Here is a 19,071-nt window from a genome sequence, read left to right on the forward strand (position 1 = left end):
CCTAAAAGAAAAATTGGAGGCGACAGCAGTAACGCTCGACTAAGTCGACTAGGTGTCTGGTAGTGGCGCTCGCACCTCGGCGTCCTGACCGGCCGGTCGCGTAGGCTCCCTAGGCGTTCTTGTGTTCTGGTGTATTCGTTGAGTTAACATTGCGGCTCGTCGGACAGCCGATGCGGATCTCGATCGGAGGCCACGTAGAAAGACGCGCATGACTGAGATCTGCTCCGCAAGGCGACACAACGATCCCAGGTGCGTTTAGCCAATTAATTATCCGGACCGTTAAGTGGCCCTTAAGTAAACTTATGCTCCGATATCATATAACTCTCAACTTGAACCAGACCATCGATTTCGCGCCAGTTTTATTGCTTAGCAGATTCTTTTCTGAATATTCGGAATACCGGAAGTAAGTGCGCGACCGGAAGTGCTTGGAAGAGAAACAAAAGTCCCGCTCGTTGCCCGTGCCACTAATAAAATAAACAAAATATTATTCATTTTGCACGATCAACACATAAGCACTATAGACCTCCTTACGTCCGAGCGTAACGGAAGTTGGCTCATCTTGGAAATAATGCAGTGCTGAACTGGCAAGAAGAGGGCAACAGTATTCCCACAAAGACGTCCATTGTGGGCAGTACAGTTGCAGAACAAGTAGCTATGCTATGCGAGAGAGCTTATCTTAGTGTAACACTAAGACTAAAACGTGGTATACGCTTCGAATATTCGCTATTAAAAACAGCCTCACGTACATATATTTCAGCGCAAGCAGGTATGCAGCGCCGTGGTCACTTGCGCAGCACGTATCGCACTTCGGGCAGCTCCACTTCCGCTCCGCTGTTGGTGTCCTTGCCGGTGATTCGAAGCGCCAGGGTTCGTGTTTGTCTGTCGATTTTGGCCATGAACACGCGTTCCAGGAACTTGCTCACGCTGCATAAATCCCAGGCCCATGCTCCCGATAAGTGAACGATAAGTAATGCAAGCAATCGTTGCGAACTGCAAACGATACACTTAACTCAGGGCGCTTGAACAGTTGTCAGGGGCAGGTGAAATTTAAGAAGCTTCGTAACCAAGAGCTGAAGCACGATTCCCTCCCGCCCTGGCTTCCAACAAAAGCGAGCTACCCTGAGAGTTATCGTAGATCTTTTCGTTGGCAATTTCCTCCTTGAAAGTCCTGTGCGTTTCCAGTGGTGATTTTGTAAGCATCACTATTTCCCAAAGGCAACTCTCCGTTTCTTTAACCTTTCCTCTTAACCGATTATTCTGTTTTGCACGGTCTCCTGCCGTTGTCTAAGTATTTACTGGACAATTTTCAGGTTCGATTCCTGCATTCTGTATCGACATTCCTTATGCACATGTAGCTGAAAACTTCCTTAGCGCACCGCTCCGCACTCATTTCTCTGCTAGCTTCCCTGCTCTCGAATGATGGTCACCCGATGTCACGTACCTTGCACCCTTGATAATTGGTGTACTCTCGTGAGCTCCCAAAGCAAGCCTACCTCGCCGCGTTGTTTAATTTCCGGCCTTGCTTGTACCTCTTCCTTTCTTATACCTTCCGCCACCTTGTGGGATTCCGAAGATCCGATTTGCAATCTCAGTATGGTTGTTTTATTCCGTCTTGGGCGCTTTTCTCTTTGCGCAGATGGCCTGCACCGCGTAGCTCAATGCTGTGCACTTCCCGAGAACTGCCGGCTGTTGTATATAATATATGCAACAGGAGCTAAATCCTTTCCTGGCTTGCGTCTGCGTCACCCCGCCGAGAGGTATGTCGCTGCCGCCAGTGGACGGACGGGCTCAAGCCATTGGTAAGTTTATCGCTGCTATAGCAGTCAAGCCATGAAGTGCTACCGCCTAATATTCTGTATTTGTACATCTCACAGCGTGGCTTAGGCGTTCTAGAGGGTTAAAGCAGCCACCCCACACTCCAACCACAGCTAAATTCCCGATTAAAGAAACTAAAAGCGTTTCACTCACGCGAGCTTCATGAGGGTCCTCGAAGGGGGCGCGTTGGCATCGTACAGAGTTCGGGTTCCTTCCAACACGCTCGTGACTTCGACATCTAGCTGCATCTGGACGCAAAGAAAATTGTAGAAATTGTAGTCTGCGTTGAAGTTATACATGGCCACACAAACTACACTTATACGCAAATACGTTCACCCTTGGCGCCGTGCACGAGTACCAAACGCCGGAGATCTCGACGGGCAGCCAACTTCTATCCCATTCGGGTCTGTCCCGCCATGAAGCTGCTCCTTACATAGCCCGAGGAATCACAATAGCTGAGCGACAGGGCAGATAAATGAGAGGGTGGGCACGGAACGCCACGTTAGATATCAGAATATTTTACACCACCAGACACCTTTGGTTTTCATTCCTTTTGTTGTTGCACGTTTTAGCGCGACCCACTGGTGTCAGCTTGGGCACGTATACCTTCCCGGCATGGGGCAGTTCTGTCTTCTGCGGCCTTTTACGTCTGGCGACTCCTTATTTGAATACGGATGAAGTATTATTGTTATTATTATTATTATTATTATTATTATTATTATTATTATTATTATTATTATTATTATTATTATTATTATTATTATTATTATTATTATTATTATTATTATTATTATTATTATTATTAATAATAATATTATTATTTTATATTATTGTTGTTATTGTTGTTGTTGTTACCGAGGGCACTATCTCGTAGCTCACAAATCCCTAAACCAGCTACAAGAGGTAAACTGGCAGATGCTGCAAGCAAACACATTGTCTAATCTGTCGTTGTTCCACAAAATGTATTCCGATCAATACACCAACTAAGGTATTAAAGGCCAGGAACAGCAAGTTGCTTCACATATTCTGGGCGCAGCCCAAGGTCACAAGAGAAACGACTGCTTCCAAGCAGTGGGAGGCCCTGGTACGCGGTGGCCCACTGGTTGCGTTGCTCGGCTGCTGACCCGAAAGACGCATGTTAGATACCGGCCGCGTTGGTAGCATTTCGGTGGAGGTGAAATGTTAGAGGTTCGTGTAGTGTGCGATGTCGGGGCATGTTAAAGAACCCCATGTGGTCCAAATTATCCGGGGCCCTCCACTGCGGCGTCCCTCATAGCCGAAGTAGCTTCTGGACGTTAACGCCATTGAAGGAGCTGAAGAAGTTGGTAAGGTTTGCACACTCACTCATGTGTCTGCAATGCCTACTAGTCATGATTCCAACTGAGACCACTCATTGCCTTGCCACTGTGTTTTGTTGCTATTGTCGCTTTTGTGCTTGTCTACCTTGCTTGCTACAATGTTCCGTCTATTGTGACACGTAAGCACACAATACACAAACACGGGGGTTCAACAGAACAAGCATAGCTTACCCTGAAATATTCCAGAAGCTCCGCAAGAGTCAACTCCCCCTTAATTTCGATGCAGTTCCAGAAAGAGAACTCTTGGTTGCGGAACTGCTGCGAAAAAGAAAACACGATGCACTGAGAACAGAGTGAAAACAATCGACGCTAAAGCATCGCTGAATGCTCAAAAAAGGTCGCGTTGCTTTGTTTTTGTAATCATACGAGAAGCGCGAGGTGTGACGTTGAGGCATACTGGACATAGTGCGCAATTCAATTCGCTTCACTTTCATTTACTTAGAGGCCCCCTCAAGGGGGGTATTACATAAGGGGTGGGTTTATAATTGCAGCGACATATATACATAATAATATATACACAATTATACATACACAAATATTATACATAAACAATAATATATCCATTCATAAAATATACACAATGACCACATATGCATATAACCAGTAGCCACATATAAACATAACAATAAATTAGTGCTTAAGCTTTTGAGCAAATGATGATGGGCCGGCGATATAAGCGATAGAACGGGGCAGGCCGTTCCACTCAGTCTACGAACGGCAAAAAAAAGGAGGCCGAGAAGGTAATAGTGCGGCTGCGTGGACGGGTTAGAAGTTACACATTGAATCCGCGGTGTTCTATCGATGTTGTTTCAGATAGTTGTAGTATACTGCAGAGGTGTATTCTGTATGCAGTCGACACCTCTATAGTAAATGCTGATAAAGATCTCAACTCGACTGGTGGAGAGGACACAACCACTTAAAAAAAAACGCTATTCCGTGTGCTTTGCCGGACAGATGACGCCCTGAAGAAGAGGCCGAATTTGCCTCGAAACACTGGGTCAGATTTTAATAAACTATAAACTAAATGATGATAAAGGCAGCACTGCTAACTTCAAAAGAGAGAAAATAGGGACGACACAGAAGAAGCGCATCTAACAACTGATTTAATGAAACGAAAAGACTAAAAATTGGGTGGGAAAAGACAAAGGAGAGGTCACTGTGGGCAACCGCGCATGAGCCAACATGGATGCTAACTATGGGGAAAACACGTGCATTTATCTGTTGGAAATTTACGTTTACACAATGCCATATCAGTATCCAAAATGGAACATGTGCGGCGATTAAAGTGATCTTTGTTTCGCTATAAATGACACTTGCTTGTCTGAGTGTTATGGAGTGATATCAACTAAACTTCGCTAGAGAGTCATTACTCTTGTATCATCTAACCAGCACTACGCGGCATTAGCAATTGTTTTAGACGCATATAGTCGCAATTACTTTATACAAATCGACGATAACCGTCACTCAACCAACAATAATTAGTGCTAATCAGTGCTGGCGTACGGAAGGCGAGTAAATGCGGTAGTCCAGGATGCTCGTCGTTCGCCGCTGTCACTCGCCTTTCACCGTTCACCGCTCGTCCACAAAAGAGTCGCAGGGATATACGCTAAGGTACACTGTCACGTAGAAAAAAAGAACAGGAAGCAGACCTTTTTCCAAGCAGGTGGTACGGGTTCTGAGAAACCAAAGAAAGGCAGCGCCAAGTTGACGAAGCTGTTCTTGTAAAGCTCCAGCCTGTCGTGTTCCTGAACCAGCTGCGAGCAGAAAGTGGGTGAAGATGTTATACACTGAAATCGCCGCAACCGAGGACTACAAAAAGGTTGCGGTTTACTCTAAATATGAACAGTCTACTTTAATGAGACGCTATTAATAGAGAGCACGAAAGAGGAAAAAGATGACTGGCGAACTTTTTTATGGAAAGATGTCGTAGGGTGCGAAGCATTATGAGATAGGGGCATTGCAGTACACATGGATTATTACATTGTTGCCACCGCGGATAATTAAAACGACAGGGTACGCTACGTACGCTGTCGCACGTGAAAGAAACAGCGACCGATTCACAAGGCTCTTCATAAGCACTATTTCTCATTGGTCAATCACCTTCACTAGTAGTGTCACGTTGTTGTGACGGTGAAGTACGCATAACACAAGCCGGTATAGATGAAACTCTTTATAGGGCGAACTTGTGCCCAGTAAAAGATATCTAAGTGCAAGCAATACTCGCTGTACAGTAATAGCGGCGAGCACCGACGTCGGTCGTCGGTGCGCTACTGCCGTATTCGCAAAACGTCGTAATACGCTGCAAAATAGCTCATAAAGATTACATTCAGTCAATCGTGATGACTGGAACTACTATTGCCATGCAAGCTCCTTACTGCATTTCCATGTGACCGGGCTGTTAAACGTGTAACCAACGCTCAACGCAGGCCACGCCGGAGGGTCTGGGAACCTTCCCGTCCGTTTTAGACTTTTCCGATAAGATTGCACGTAAAACGCGAGTACTCAGCTTATTCTGTAATTAACGCGGCCACGAACCATAACGCTGGGGTGATATGCAGGATGGCCCTTAGTTTGGCGAAACTCGGAATCTTTCCTAACTCTGGCGAAACCCCCTTTTGAATGAGCTAGCAGTACGAAAAGGTCCAGAAACCTTCACTAACGGTATTTTTAGAGGAACGGGCTGTTTAAATTCTTTTTCAAGCGTTTAATGTCTGCAGTAAGTATCCTTTAGAATAATCAGCACCGTGGCCTCCGAGCGCCTTACAACACCGCGGCCGGAGCTAAACGCCGAGGCCACGTGTATGATCATCATGGGAGGCCTGTACATTCTAGCGCGTTGCTCGGCCGGCGTGCGCCCTCTTCGTCCTCTTCATTGTCTGCTCGCTCCCCGAGCATGTGCGCCCGCGCTGATTAGCTGATTGGCTCGGTGGTACACTTAACTAATTTAGTCAGGCCATGCTATGATTAAGCTAATTAAGCCAAGTCATGCAAAGACAGAGCTAATTAAGGCACATCTTCACTAAGACCATGCTAATTAAGCCGTGGCAGGATAAGACCGAGCTAATTAAGATCACGCTAATAAAACGGCGCTAATTAGGAGCAGGCTAATAAAAACGCAGATAATTAGGAATTTACTTACTAAGATCATACTAATTAGCTCCAGAGTAATTCTAACCTTGCTAAATAAAACTTGTTAATTATGACGCGTTAATTAATATAGTAACAATTAAGACAGAACTCTTCAATATCGTGTTAATTGAGACCTAGCTAACTGATGTCATCAAATCTGAGACCGAAGTGACGCGCGGTCTTCACTCCGAAGCACACCGGGCAGACTGAGCAGACAGGCCACGTAAAAAGCTGGAAGGAGCTAGGCGATCACAAGCTCCTCCGATGGCTCCAGCCTTTTACAAGTGTTGCAAGCTGACCAAATTAATTTATATGCAAAGAAGCTGCTCCTTAGCGTCCACCGCATGAAATGCTTGACCGTCACACCGACACTACGAGAGTCACGAGTTGAACTGGGGTCTTTTCAACGAGTTTGTGCCCGAGTTCACGCGTCAATCAGTTTGACTGACAGACGCCCGCGGCGAAGATCGTGTGCGCCCACTGCGTTTGCTCTTGCCGATGAGCAGTGCCCACGCCTATGTGCACAAGCGCACAAATAAATAAAGGTCATATCATCACGTGGCTACGATGTCTCGCATTCAGTTTCACCGCGCTCACGGCGTACCACTCACAGCCATGTGAGTGGTACGTTACTAATTACTTGTTACTATTTACTTGTCTGTGGAGACATTGTTTCTATACTGCAGAAAAATCTTCAGACATTTAATGAAAGTATAAGTAACTTGTCCATTTATTTATATATAATATTCGAGAGAAGCGAAACGAGCTGCACGAGAGTGCTGTGTGCGCGCCCTTGTTGCCTTCGACAGTGGAAATTTCCATGCTGCAGGTGGAACGAAAGAACTTGCCCGAAAGAGGACAAACGCCCACGAACACGCCTGTGGGATGCGCGATGTCCAGTTGGCAAAAAGATAGCGCGACAATCACGCTGACGTCGCTGCACCGTTAAAATGTTGACTGAGTGGCGGCGCTGACGCGTACGCACGCGGTGTTCCTTTGAAAATCACCGCAAATGCTGCACATGCGTTTGTGACGCCATGCTCGTTCTTGTAGCCATTTTTATCAACGCTGCTATCGCGCGCTCCGTACCGTCTTCCTGTCATGACCACCGTAGTGCGAGCTCGGAGTGAACTCGTGTTCTCAAGAAGCTAGGGCCATCCTGCATAGCACCACTGGAATGTTCGATTCTGCCGGTATAAAGACGACGCGTTTCGTCAACGATCAGATCATACTGTCCACCTTGTATATTTCGAGGCAGGCAAGTCCGGCCACGAGCGACGTGGTGGTGACGATGGCCGGAATGATCTTGCCCACGACGAGCTTGCTCATGAGCCGATCGGCCGGCTGTATGTTGTAGTTCGCAGCACGCAGGTTCGAAGCCGCCACGATAAAGTCCGCGTGGAAGTTGAACTCATTGTCCATGTCGAGCTCGAGCGCCTCTAGCGTCAAGTCGCGAAGGTCCTTTGGAGCTGGGAGCTCCTCCAGCAGATCGCACACGAGCTCCTTCTCTGCACAAGCGAACAAGGCGACATGCGCAGGTTGTGAAGTCGAAGAAAAATTAAGACGAACAAAGAACCATAAGCCACATAGTGCCCTCAACCACAATTGTCGAATTCTTGCGCACATGTAGAGCGACAGAATAAGAAAGAGTAGGCAAACACAACATTGTTTAGTAAATGTGCGGTGATTACACAAGAAAAAAAGAGTACCTGTCACTCTTTTTTGGGGGGGGAATCGGGAGGCGTGAATTTCCAAAATCGGAAAATTCGCGTCTCCCGCGGCTGTCTGAAGGAGTTATAATGATTCCCAAAAGAGAGTTAAAGTGAATCTTTAATGAGAGTTGTAGCCTATATATAGCAAGCAAGGAGTCGCCAAAAAGAGCACAAAGACTTTTTGTTTTGTTTTTTTTGAGAGTGTGCATAGATGGAATATGTGACAGGTGCCAAATATTTTAACTGGTGGACGAGAATATGCACCTCGAACGTCACTAAATATAGCATGACAGCTTTTGTTGTAGGCCTATTGATTTTACGCACACGTGTTTTCCGCCTATGCTTTTGATTTGAGCCAATGTTCTCTCTTGTCGAATCGTTAAAAGTGCTTAGTTTCTACAACGCGATCCTTAAAACATGTGCCTAGGAAGTCTACAGTTAAATGAAACACTATTAACACACTGAAATTGGTGCCCTCGTCCGTCTTTGTCTCGATAATGAATTTCAGGCTACAGCGCTCGCATGTTTAGCCGAATATTTAGTTTCGATTTGTCTAGCGTCAACTTCCTCTTCCACAATGACCAGCAACTCTCACTTCCGTCCTCTTTTTTTTTCTTGCGCTGCTCAATTTTTAGACGGATATTTTTTGGTGATTTGCTCCCGTTATTTAGCTTCACTGGTTATTCATTGTTACTAACGCACCATCACGTGACGTGGAGCGGTCATCGCTGACGGCGACCTTATCGTTTCCGTGCGGCTCGAAGACGGGAACGTCGACATCTTCGAGCATCCGGGTGATCGCTGCGCGGTCCGTGTTTTGCGCGATGCCGAACATCGCCGCCCGCAGGTTCGCCGCAGCCACGATGTAGTCCATGTGCAGCGTCTGCAGCGGGATATGACAGACAGGATAAAGAAATAAATTCATGCAGAACCAAGTCAGGTGTTTGTGTATGTATATGCAAGAACATCATTGTGCACTGAAACTGCATTGAGAATAAGACGATCTTGCTTTTATATAATGGTTGATAGCCTACATTAGCCAAGACTGGCCATACTTAGACAATGCCGTCTTGTGCTGATAGTACGCGAGTAAACACTGTACGCCAGCACAAATGGCGAGGAGGCACGCTAAGATATGCTCTTGCATATAAAAGAAAACACAGAATGATTAATTTCTTCGCCGAGATGGCAACAATTAATGGACCCTTGCTGCAAATCCGTGCCGCTTACAAAAGGCGTCGGCACTACGCGTGCAAATGCTTACGTTGTTGGGGTCGAACTCGATCGGGTGGGGGCAGCGTCTGCTTCCCGACCAGAACGGCGTGCCCTTGATAGTGAGCTGTGAACGAAGAAGTTTGTGAATGCCGGTCGTGTTATTGCGTACATCGCTTTTCTAGTGCAGGATGACCCAAGATCATAGGGGCAGACTCTAGCTCTATTTCGTGGGCTTCTATCTACTATACAAAATGGCGGACTGAGCGGGGTGACAAAAGACAAAATCAAACGAGGAATTAGCAAAGAAGACTGAAGAACACGAATTGAACGATTGCCTTATTATCAAGTTAAATAGTTCTGTATAAAACATTCATGCAGTCGAATCCGGACAAAATACATATGATGCGCTCTTAAAATCGTTCCATATACTAAATGAACGAGAAGGACAATGATAGATGGGCCCGTTCTTGTCAGACGCCACCATATAAAATCCGCACGTGATGAAGCCACGGAAAGCATAGGCGACGTCATTTGTATTATTTAAGCGAAGTGTAGTACTAACTATAACTTAAAGTTATAAACTTGGCAGTTACTTGCAAGAAAATGCTCACCTGCCCCTCGGGATGAACCTGTAGAACCTGCCTGATGTTGGTGTTGTACTGTTCCTGAAAGCGCAGCCTGGCGAATTCAACACAATCATCGAATACCCTAGGCCTTTCGTCCACTAGAATCGTCATCAGCTCTTGCAGCAAGGCAACCTGCAATGGAGGCACGGAGGAAGAGCTTCTATCGTGGATTCCATTGACCAACAAGAGGTAGCCCTTAGGAGGTAGCTCTTATCAATGACCACGGTCGTTGCATAATTCATACGCAAGATGAAGAAATACCGTGCAGACAGACAGACAGACAGACAGACAGACAGACAGACAGACAGACAGACAGACAGACAGACAGACAGACAGACAGATAGATAGATAGATAGATAGATAGATAGATAGATAGATAGATAGATAGATAGATAGATAGATAGATAGATAGATAGATAGATAGATAGATAGATAGATAGATAGATAGATAGATAGATAGATAGATAGATAGATAGATAGATAGATAGATAGATAGATAGATAGATAGATAGATAGATAGATAGATAGATAGATAGATAGATAGATAGATAGATAGATTTGAATGTTTGCTACAACACTTTAGCCCGTCGAAAGCATTCTGTATCTGTCCCTCCAACGCTTCGTATTACGGTCAGCAGTCAAGCAGCCCGTAAACTTAAAAAATATATATTATGTGTGCCTACAGTCAACGCTCTTAGGGGGTCATGCCCCGCTAGGTACAATGCAATTTCCGAGCACATGATGAGCGCCTCTTAAGCGCTGCTTATACGAAAGCCTTGATTTGTGCTGTAGCAGAAAAGCGTTTGAAGCATTTCAAGCATGACGAGCGATTTCGGCCTCGAAAGGCGCCAGTTCCTAAGAACTGTGTTGCTGTGCTCCCTTACTTTCACAACACTTCGCACAGGCTGAGAAAAAATGGGCAACGCGCTGACATCACTGTGGTTCTTTCCACTCCGAAAAAGCTATCAAAGCTTCGTAAGTTTGTGAATGCTCCAGCTGCAAATCGACTGCGATGCTCTGTGAAACACACAACGCGCTTTGTGCCCTGCGCTGCTGTGCATCTTATTCCGCTGTCATGCGGGAATAAATTCACAGGTCAAACCGGAAGCTGCTTGAACGATCGTTTAAGAGAGCATCATAACAATGTGCCCAATGCGGTTCAAGGCCACCTCGGAATACACTGCCGTGACTGCGGCTGCGTGCCCCTCTTTTAGCGTTGCGAGCTATTAGGCAAGCACCGCTCGCGGTTAACGTGAGAGATCATTGAAGCGTATCACATAAGAACATTCGACAGCTTGTGTATAAGTTCCCCTTCAGTTGCGTTACTGCAAAAAGCTATTGCCTATATTAATCGATTTTAAGTTTTGAATTGTGTACTGTCTTCGAGCTCAATAAGAGATTTGCTGCTGTCAAGTCATCGACGCGGTTGATGACTACACCCTCTTCTACACATGCCTACATTCCACGCATATATATGTACTTCGCTTCGCCATTAAACGTTGTTGAAAGTCAGCTCTGCGTGTGTTATATTCGACAGTCCTTGTCTGTTACGCTGCTCTTAGATTCATTATGTGCTACCAACATGCCCAAGTTTCCACAGTTAATAAAAGGTTTAGGAAGGCATTCTCCACAAAAAAAAAAATCAATTTTAGAAATCTCTACCTTCTCTGTGAGCGACCGAGTCTTCAGCGCGTCTAACAGGAAACGGGAGTCTCTGAAAAAGATCACCGACAAAAGGTTTCAGCAAAACACGCGAGAACTTTCGACTGGCCCGCTCGTAGGCGCTCCCCGTTTCTTTCCTGTACCTCTATAGGTGCCGAAATCGAGGAATTGAAGACAGAACAACAGTGCACCTGCACTACCCTCATTTCATTCCGCATGCTTGCACCTTAACAAATGACCGACTATACCATTCGTCAGTTGTAAGATGTACCATAATGTAATTAAAAAGATAGTAGTGAACTTTAGCCAGTGAGTCGGTTACGCGCTTCGGTTGTTCGTGCAAGCAGTATCCGCCGCTTTAGATCGCAAGGGCTGCATTAACGCTTATCTGTAACGGAGGTTTTTCTAAAATTCTGTTCTGCCTGACGAAAAACTTTCTCTATAGACAAGGCGTGTAACGGCCGTCACACCACTGTTACACCGCTGTTACACGGTGAATATATATAGTACGTATGTAGTCGAAAAACAGTTCAGTAGGTGTATAAATAAATAAATAAATAAATAAATAAATAAATAAATAAATAAATAAATAAATAAATAAATAAATAAATAAATAAATAAATAAATAAATAAATGGCCCGCACTGATTGCGAAACAGAACACAGCAACCGAGAGCTTTGTTTGCGAGGCGTTTTGTCCTCTTGACTTGGATTCCCTTTTAGACGCCAAGTTCTTAATAAATAAAGTTTCTTTGCAGACCGACCACGTGCCCTCAATTTAATATCCTAAGGGGTTCCCATTCTATAATATAAAGGTGTTTCAAACCCCCATGCGATGCTAGCAGGACGGCATTTCACTCACCCCAAATACTTGACAGCGCTCCCCGCACTCGTCTTGAAGAGGCCTTCAAACTCGTCACGGGCCCACTGATGGGAAAGAACGAAGCTTTTATTTGATTTTTCATTTTCCTTCATATTTGATTCAATTTCCGTTTCCTTTAATTCATTATAGCTGTCGTTCCTTCACGGTAAGTTGTGACTATGAGATACACAAAGCATCCGCTAGACAGAAACTATAGTAGAGACATCAGTATACCTTCTAATGGCGATGTTGCACCGGTAACGCATTGTGCATGCGTCTGCAAAGAGGACGTGTGCATTTTTTTTTACTGTTGCCTTGTGCGTGTACACGACGTTTTAATTAACTCTTTTTTTACATACCGAGCTCCTATAGACTCTCTTACGAATGGGTTTCGGTACCGCCATATTGGTCCCTTAACCTTGCCGTTTCCTGTATCTTTAACAAATAAGCGAAGAGTGCCATAGAGGGTAGAAGCGTTCGCATTAATACGGTTGGGTTGGTGCACTCGACATTTCATGACATTATTAGTTGATGTCACGATGTACAAAAACAAGAAAACATTGGCTTAACTGCACAAGGCGGCGGCGCTCATGTGTCCTACGTAAAATCGGCTATAAATTACGGCGACGCATTCGTGTCGTGTAGTGTTTAGCAAAGAAGCAGCGTATCGAGAGCTACGAGAAGTGCGTGGCGTAAACGAACAAGAAATAGCGTTTAAGAGACTCTCAGAGTTTCCCTTTCGCGACACGAGAGGCACCTCGCTTACCGCGATAAGATGCCTGGCAAGCGAGAAAACACACAAAATACAGGTGGTGTGTGTGTGGGGGGGGGGGGGGGGGGTGAAGGGTGGGCGTGGAGACGTTGAACCACCATTATCCCCCCTCTCCCTATGAATGTGTCAATGCAAATGATGTTGCCAAGGGTCGAGGGGGTGGCCCAGAGGACTGGAGGCTACGGCAGGTTAGTATTGAGGGGGAGGGAGGGGAAAACGCAATTAAATCTGTATTTGTGATCAAAAAGAAATCTGACAGTATACGCCCGGTTCATTCCAGCAGTGTAGTACATGTCTAGAGGCGTAATCGGCGCTTCAAGGTGTGTGGCTCGGAGGAGAGGAAGGGGGGAGAGGGGAGTGCACCTTGACCTCTAGCAATTGATGCCTCTGGCGAAACTAACGAAAATGTCATTCTCGAAGGATAATTTCTTGAGCGATTTAGTGTTTCACTCGAGTTTCCCTTAAATGTCGAGACGTGCGTACCTCGAGAGTGTGCTCTGTTCTGTAGGGAAAGTACTTGATGGTACAGACGGGCACTGGCGTCTCGGGCGCGTCCTGGGAGCACGAGTAGGACTCTGTCATCAACGGGATGACCACCTGAACGCTGCCCTTGGTGCCCATGGTGCCCGAATCCAGAAACGGCTTGCAGTAGTGCACGCATCGACGGTTTATGTACTGACCTGCACAGCACATTCAGCATCCTTGTAAACTTACAGGACGTCCTTGATTACTGGCCGTGCGTCACCACCTGCTACCTATAGGATGATTCGACTGCGCAAGAGATCCCAAAAGAACACTCAGTTTGGCAAGCGATACTGCGTGTTGGATTTGGCTGTTTAGTAAAGCAATGGGGCTGGTTGGTGCACGTTCACGTTGAAATGCGCTTCCTATGACAGTTACGGGACTAAGTAACGACGAGGAAACGACAAATGGGCGTACAGGACCGGTCAGAAGTTCCCAAGCCGCACTGCCATTGGTTTACAGGGGATAGCGGCCTGGGAACCTTCGGCCACCTCTGTACTTGCGCCACGTATACGTCAACTTGTTTTTTTTTATTGCGATAGCAATTATATGGACAGTCTCGGCTGGTTTTTTTCCGTCCCCGTCGCCGTCATAGACCGTACATATGTATATATATATGCACATATATAGCACACATATATAGCACATATATGCACATATATAGGCCATAAAGTGGACGGGAGGATGACCGCCGCCGTAGCTCAGTGGTAGAGCATCGGACGCGTTATTCGAAGGTCGCAGGTTCGGTACCTGCCGGCGGCAAGTTATCTTTTCGTCCACTTTACTTTCTTCACATTTATATTCTAAATACTACAGATAACACCCCCTATGCTTTCCTTGGCGTTATTGTCTGTTAGTTCTCATTAATATTGTGTCTAACAAACAAAACGAGCCCTTAAGAGTCATCTTCTTTCCTTCATTCATAGCAAGGGTCTCGTTCTGGCAGACTTGATGCCTTCAGGTAGTATGCGAGGGATTATTGGTCAGCTGCCAGCTCGTAAAAAGATCACGTGCTACGTGACGCCAGAAAGGCAGAAAAAGAGTGTTCCACACTCGCCGCCATGGCTGCAATTGGCGCTGACTAACACTCCAAGGTTTAAATGCACATATATAGCCCATAAAGTGGACGCGAGGATGACCGCCGCCGTAGCTCAGTGGTAGAGCATCGGACGCGTTATTCGAAGGTCGCAGGTTCGGTCCCTGCCGGCGGCAAGTTATCTTTTCGTCCACTTTACTTTCTTCACATTTATATTCTAAATACTACAGATAACACCCCCTATACTTTCCTTAGCGTTATTGTCTGTTAGTTCTCATTAATATTGTGTATATATATATATATATATATATATATATATATATATATATATATAAGGACTCATAGAAAAATCATTCAGAAAAATTCAGAAAAGCGGAACGGGAGCATTTAAAAGTCGTTGGCGAGCTCGCTCGCTTCTAATATTTCCGCAGGGAGAACCTTGCTCTTCCGCTGTCTGCTCACGTGGTAGTTGCCGCCGGGGCAGCTTTTCTTTTTTTGCTTTGTGTTTTTGTCGTGTCGTTCTTTAGTGCAGCAACTCTTGTACGAAGCGCATTTCGACATGAATTTGGCTGGTTGGTACAGTCGGCGTCAGACGTTTAGAGACTGCTAGCTCTGAGAAAACTTGGAATTTCCCGGCAAGTTGTGACTGTATTCGTGCGAACTGCACCGCACGTGTTCACGCGTCTTAGAACAGGCCGGAAGCCCCGCCACTGTGGTCTAGTGGTTATGGCGGTCGACTGCTGACCCGAAGGTCGCGGGATCGAATCCCGGCCGCGGCGGCTGCATTTTCGATGGAGGCGAAAATGTTTGAGGCCCGTGTACTTAGATTTAGGTGCACGTTAAAGAACCCCAGGTGGTCGAAATTTCCGGAGCCCTCCACTACGGCGTCTCTTATAATCATATCGTGGTTTTGGGACGTTAAACCACCGATATTATTATTATTATAACAGGCCGGAAGTCAAAATTCAAAGTTGCCTGCCCAAGCAGAGGGAATATTCGGCTTTTTCCCGTGTCTCGTGGTCTCTAAACTTTTGACGCTGGCTGGACATTGCTGAAGTTGAAGAAACCTGCCGAACCTACGCTTGTTTCTTTCCAAGCTCTGTTATTTCTTCATGTTCGGCACTCCTGCTGTTTTTAAGCGCAGTCTAATCAGTGGTACCAAACTTTGGCGACAGCAGGAGTACAGTACTCACGGATTCAAACGCGACATTAAATGCATTAGTGTAAGGACTGGTATGCGCCATTGCTCAAGGTAACCACGTCATGTCGCAACGAATCTGGCCTCTAAAGATAACATTGGCTCTGACATGGTGGAAACGAAAGCATGCGCGTTACTTAGCCCTAAATTGTCCTGTTTCAATCCGTGAGTACTGTACATGACCGCCTGTGAGACCTCGTAGCTCTTTCTCGTGACGATTTCTCGTAAAATGCACAGGCGGGCATACGTAGCATCACAGTCGCGTGTACATAGCTTCTGGGCGACATCTTTCCACGACTCAACAGTTTAACTTTCCCTAAGGCCTGGGGCACGTGCGAATAACTTGTAGAACAAATGTCGGGGGCCAGCGGACGGAAACGGGAAAGTGAAACCATAGCGAGATTCTATGGTTTCGATTTTTCTCTAATTTTTATTCTTCATTCGGACATTTTTCCTTTTAGCCCGAAGGCGCTTCCCACCTAGTCTAAATCAAGCTCATGCATTTGCCAGTTCTTGAACTTGGTCACGCCGAGCGCTAGAGACCGAACTTGCGCGAATTATCCAGAGACAGTCTGCTAATTAACGAAAATTTACTCTACCTCTGCTCAATTCTTCGCTTTATGGCAGCTACTCCAGTTAACGTATTGAAGCAGGAGAGGTACTTACTGGGCGTATACATTTCGAACAAAGTGGCGTAAGCGTCCATATACTCATTCGAGAAGTGCGCGACGAAATGGTTTTGACTAACAAAAGAAAATAAAAAACGAGCCCCTTTGTTTATTTCTCTTCGTATGTTCATCACTGCACAAAACGGTGGCTTGTTAAAAAAAATGTAACTGGAGCAACGTCGCATTTTTACCTTAAGTTTGATGGTCACTTACGAATTGCGCTGCAGTTTACCTTCAGGCGACAACCACCAGGCGCAAGCGTCCTCTGCTCATGATCTCTTCGAAGGATGCTATGCCGAAATCTATTCATACCTAACCGGCCCTGCAGCCATGCGAAGATTACTTCATTGCTACATACTGCTGAATCACAACGCATTTAGCTAAAGCGCAGTATTGTTGCAGTTTGTCAAATACGTAGTAACCAGCCGATTATACTGACGCCCTTCGACGTTGTCCAGTGCGATGAGCACACCATTCAGGGACTCGAAGAACCTGTCATCGTACATGCTCTCCGTTTCTGGTCCGACCTTGAGCTCGTGAGGCACGATGCATAGTTCCGGATTCATTCGCACAGCAGCCTCTGTGGCGGCGGCCGTCTTCGGGCGCTGCAGGGAAAGGGGAGGGGGGCAGACAAAAAATAAAGATTGGCTATTCATCAAAGCTATTGAACCCGATGATTATGGCTGTATTCCAGGACAAAAGGTATCGCAAGAGTTGCTAGCGCGCTTATCTCACGTGAAAAAGGCTTCCCGTTCTTTCCTTTCGTCCATTTGATGCCACAGAGCCCTCCTTGCAAGTGAAGTTACGTCAGCGCTGGTGGAATTCATGAGCGTTCGCCTACAATGCTGGAAGCACCGGGTCCAAACGAAATCTGGCCGCTAGTGCACACTTCAACGACTAAGTGCATACTTATTAATGTGTGTTGTTACACACACACGCACACACACACACACAAAGCGCGTGCTATATCTAGTAATGGTACAGGTTTTCGATCTAAAGCACTTCCTGTGCTAGAACGGCGGAACCATATAGGCTCTGCTGTAGTCGCACGGCCGCCTGGATCATCGGCGCGCGCGCACACCGCCGCGCACGCCGATGATCCAGGCGGCCGTGGTAGTCGAGACATGTTTCTCACAATGCCTCACAGATGGCAGCACATTATCTAATGTTTGCTGTTTGCTTGATATGTTTTCCGCTAGATGGACATAGTTGTCCATTTTTGGAGCTGTTTGCAAGTTTGTGTGTGTTAGTTTTTAGCGGCGATGGGTGCACTATCCCGGCTTTTTTCGAAGCATGGCGTCGCGCAAAAAACATAGTTTGATGGCCTCGCCAATGCGCCTACAAATCGCCGAATGGGCTCATTTTCGTCGTGGCACCTGCCGAACAAAATAACGACGCCTTCCACACATGGCGTTTATGTCGTCTTTCTTTTTTTTCCAACGCAGTTGCAAGTAACATCGTGGCTTTGTGGTACGACACCTGCCCGCCTCGCAAAAGGCCCGGCTTCGATCTTCAATGCAACCGAAGATTTTTATTGTTTATTTTATTTGCATCTTTCTCCATTTTTAGGTCACGGACGATTTTTCGCTCACATGCGACGCCGTCACCGACGCCGACGGCGGAATTTCTGCGAAACGAGCTCTATAACGCTATTCGCCGATGTTATGGAAGGCAGATTACAATGGTGTCGCCTGATGCCCAACGGTAAGATAGGCTCAAAAGCGTCCCTAGTATTGTGCTGGGTAGAAAGGAGTATGAAGAAGGTGGCTCTCAGAGCGACTTTCTTCAACACATGTAGAAAACTTGTCGCAAGGAACCACCTCTCTTTTTTTTTCTCCAACTGACTGCCTTCAATTTCGGTATTCGCAATGCCCATAGACTGTCGCGCCACCGAGCGGAATCGAGGAGCGTCCTCTCGAGGAGGGTTAGTAGACGACAAAATGGCGGCACTATGCAGTCGCTCCCTTGTTCGGCTGTGCTAGGCTCAGTGTTAACGCGTTGGCAAGAAAGGAACACTACGACTTTGCATGTTCCCTGCGTCAGTGAACAAACCGGGCCCTCCGTGACACGAGAAATCTAATTCGTTCTTGCGAGAAGCGAAGTTTTCGTGAAAATACGTGGCAACTCGCGCTTTCAATGCTAGCCCACAGTGTACACATACTATCAGCTTCGCGAGGCTTACTGTAGCCACGTAGGTAAGTTAAATGTTATCGTCTGACATATTCAGTTGAAGCTCATCCTGTTTTACTTATATATATAATTGGTCAGTGTTTCTTGTAGTGCATGAGTCCCATAACACTGCCCATTGGGCATTTAAACTCCGGCGGGCGCCCAGTGGATATCCACTTCTGGATGTCTTGGTCGTCCAGTGGACATCCGCGAATAGCCGATAGGCGTACAGCGGACATCCGCTGGACTATAAGGCGCATACTAATTGGCAATCCAGCGGATCTCCCACGGGTGTCTAGGGCGGATATTCGGAGGTTCGACGGACGCA

General features: G+C 46.3%; 1 protein-coding gene across 1 annotated transcript in view; it reads right to left on the reverse strand.

The window, feature by feature from the left end:
- Nucleotides 1–698: 698 nt before the first annotated feature.
- Nucleotides 699–19,071, reverse strand: part of LOC119381833 (ubiquitin-like modifier-activating enzyme 1) — a 44,174-nt gene continuing 25,801 nt past the window's right edge. Inside the window, exons 14-25 of the mRNA XM_049412908.1 lie at nt 17,014–17,179; nt 13,634–13,830; nt 12,379–12,443; nt 11,518–11,569; nt 9,841–9,987; nt 9,279–9,353; nt 8,717–8,897; nt 7,542–7,810; nt 4,823–4,927; nt 3,345–3,431; nt 1,969–2,063; nt 699–924 (exon numbers count right to left, since the gene is read on the reverse strand). Coding sequence (XP_049268865.1) covers nt 783–924; nt 1,969–2,063; nt 3,345–3,431; nt 4,823–4,927; nt 7,542–7,810; nt 8,717–8,897; nt 9,279–9,353; nt 9,841–9,987; nt 11,518–11,569; nt 12,379–12,443; nt 13,634–13,830; nt 17,014–17,179 — 1,581 coding nt within the window. The 3' untranslated portion in view covers nt 699–782. The remainder of the gene's footprint in view (nt 925–1,968; nt 2,064–3,344; nt 3,432–4,822; nt 4,928–7,541; nt 7,811–8,716; nt 8,898–9,278; nt 9,354–9,840; nt 9,988–11,517; nt 11,570–12,378; nt 12,444–13,633; nt 13,831–17,013; nt 17,180–19,071) is intronic.

This window comes from Rhipicephalus sanguineus, chromosome 2 (assembly GCF_013339695.2).
Source record: "Rhipicephalus sanguineus isolate Rsan-2018 chromosome 2, BIME_Rsan_1.4, whole genome shotgun sequence".
NCBI classification, from domain to species: domain Eukaryota; kingdom Metazoa; phylum Arthropoda; class Arachnida; order Ixodida; family Ixodidae; genus Rhipicephalus; species Rhipicephalus sanguineus.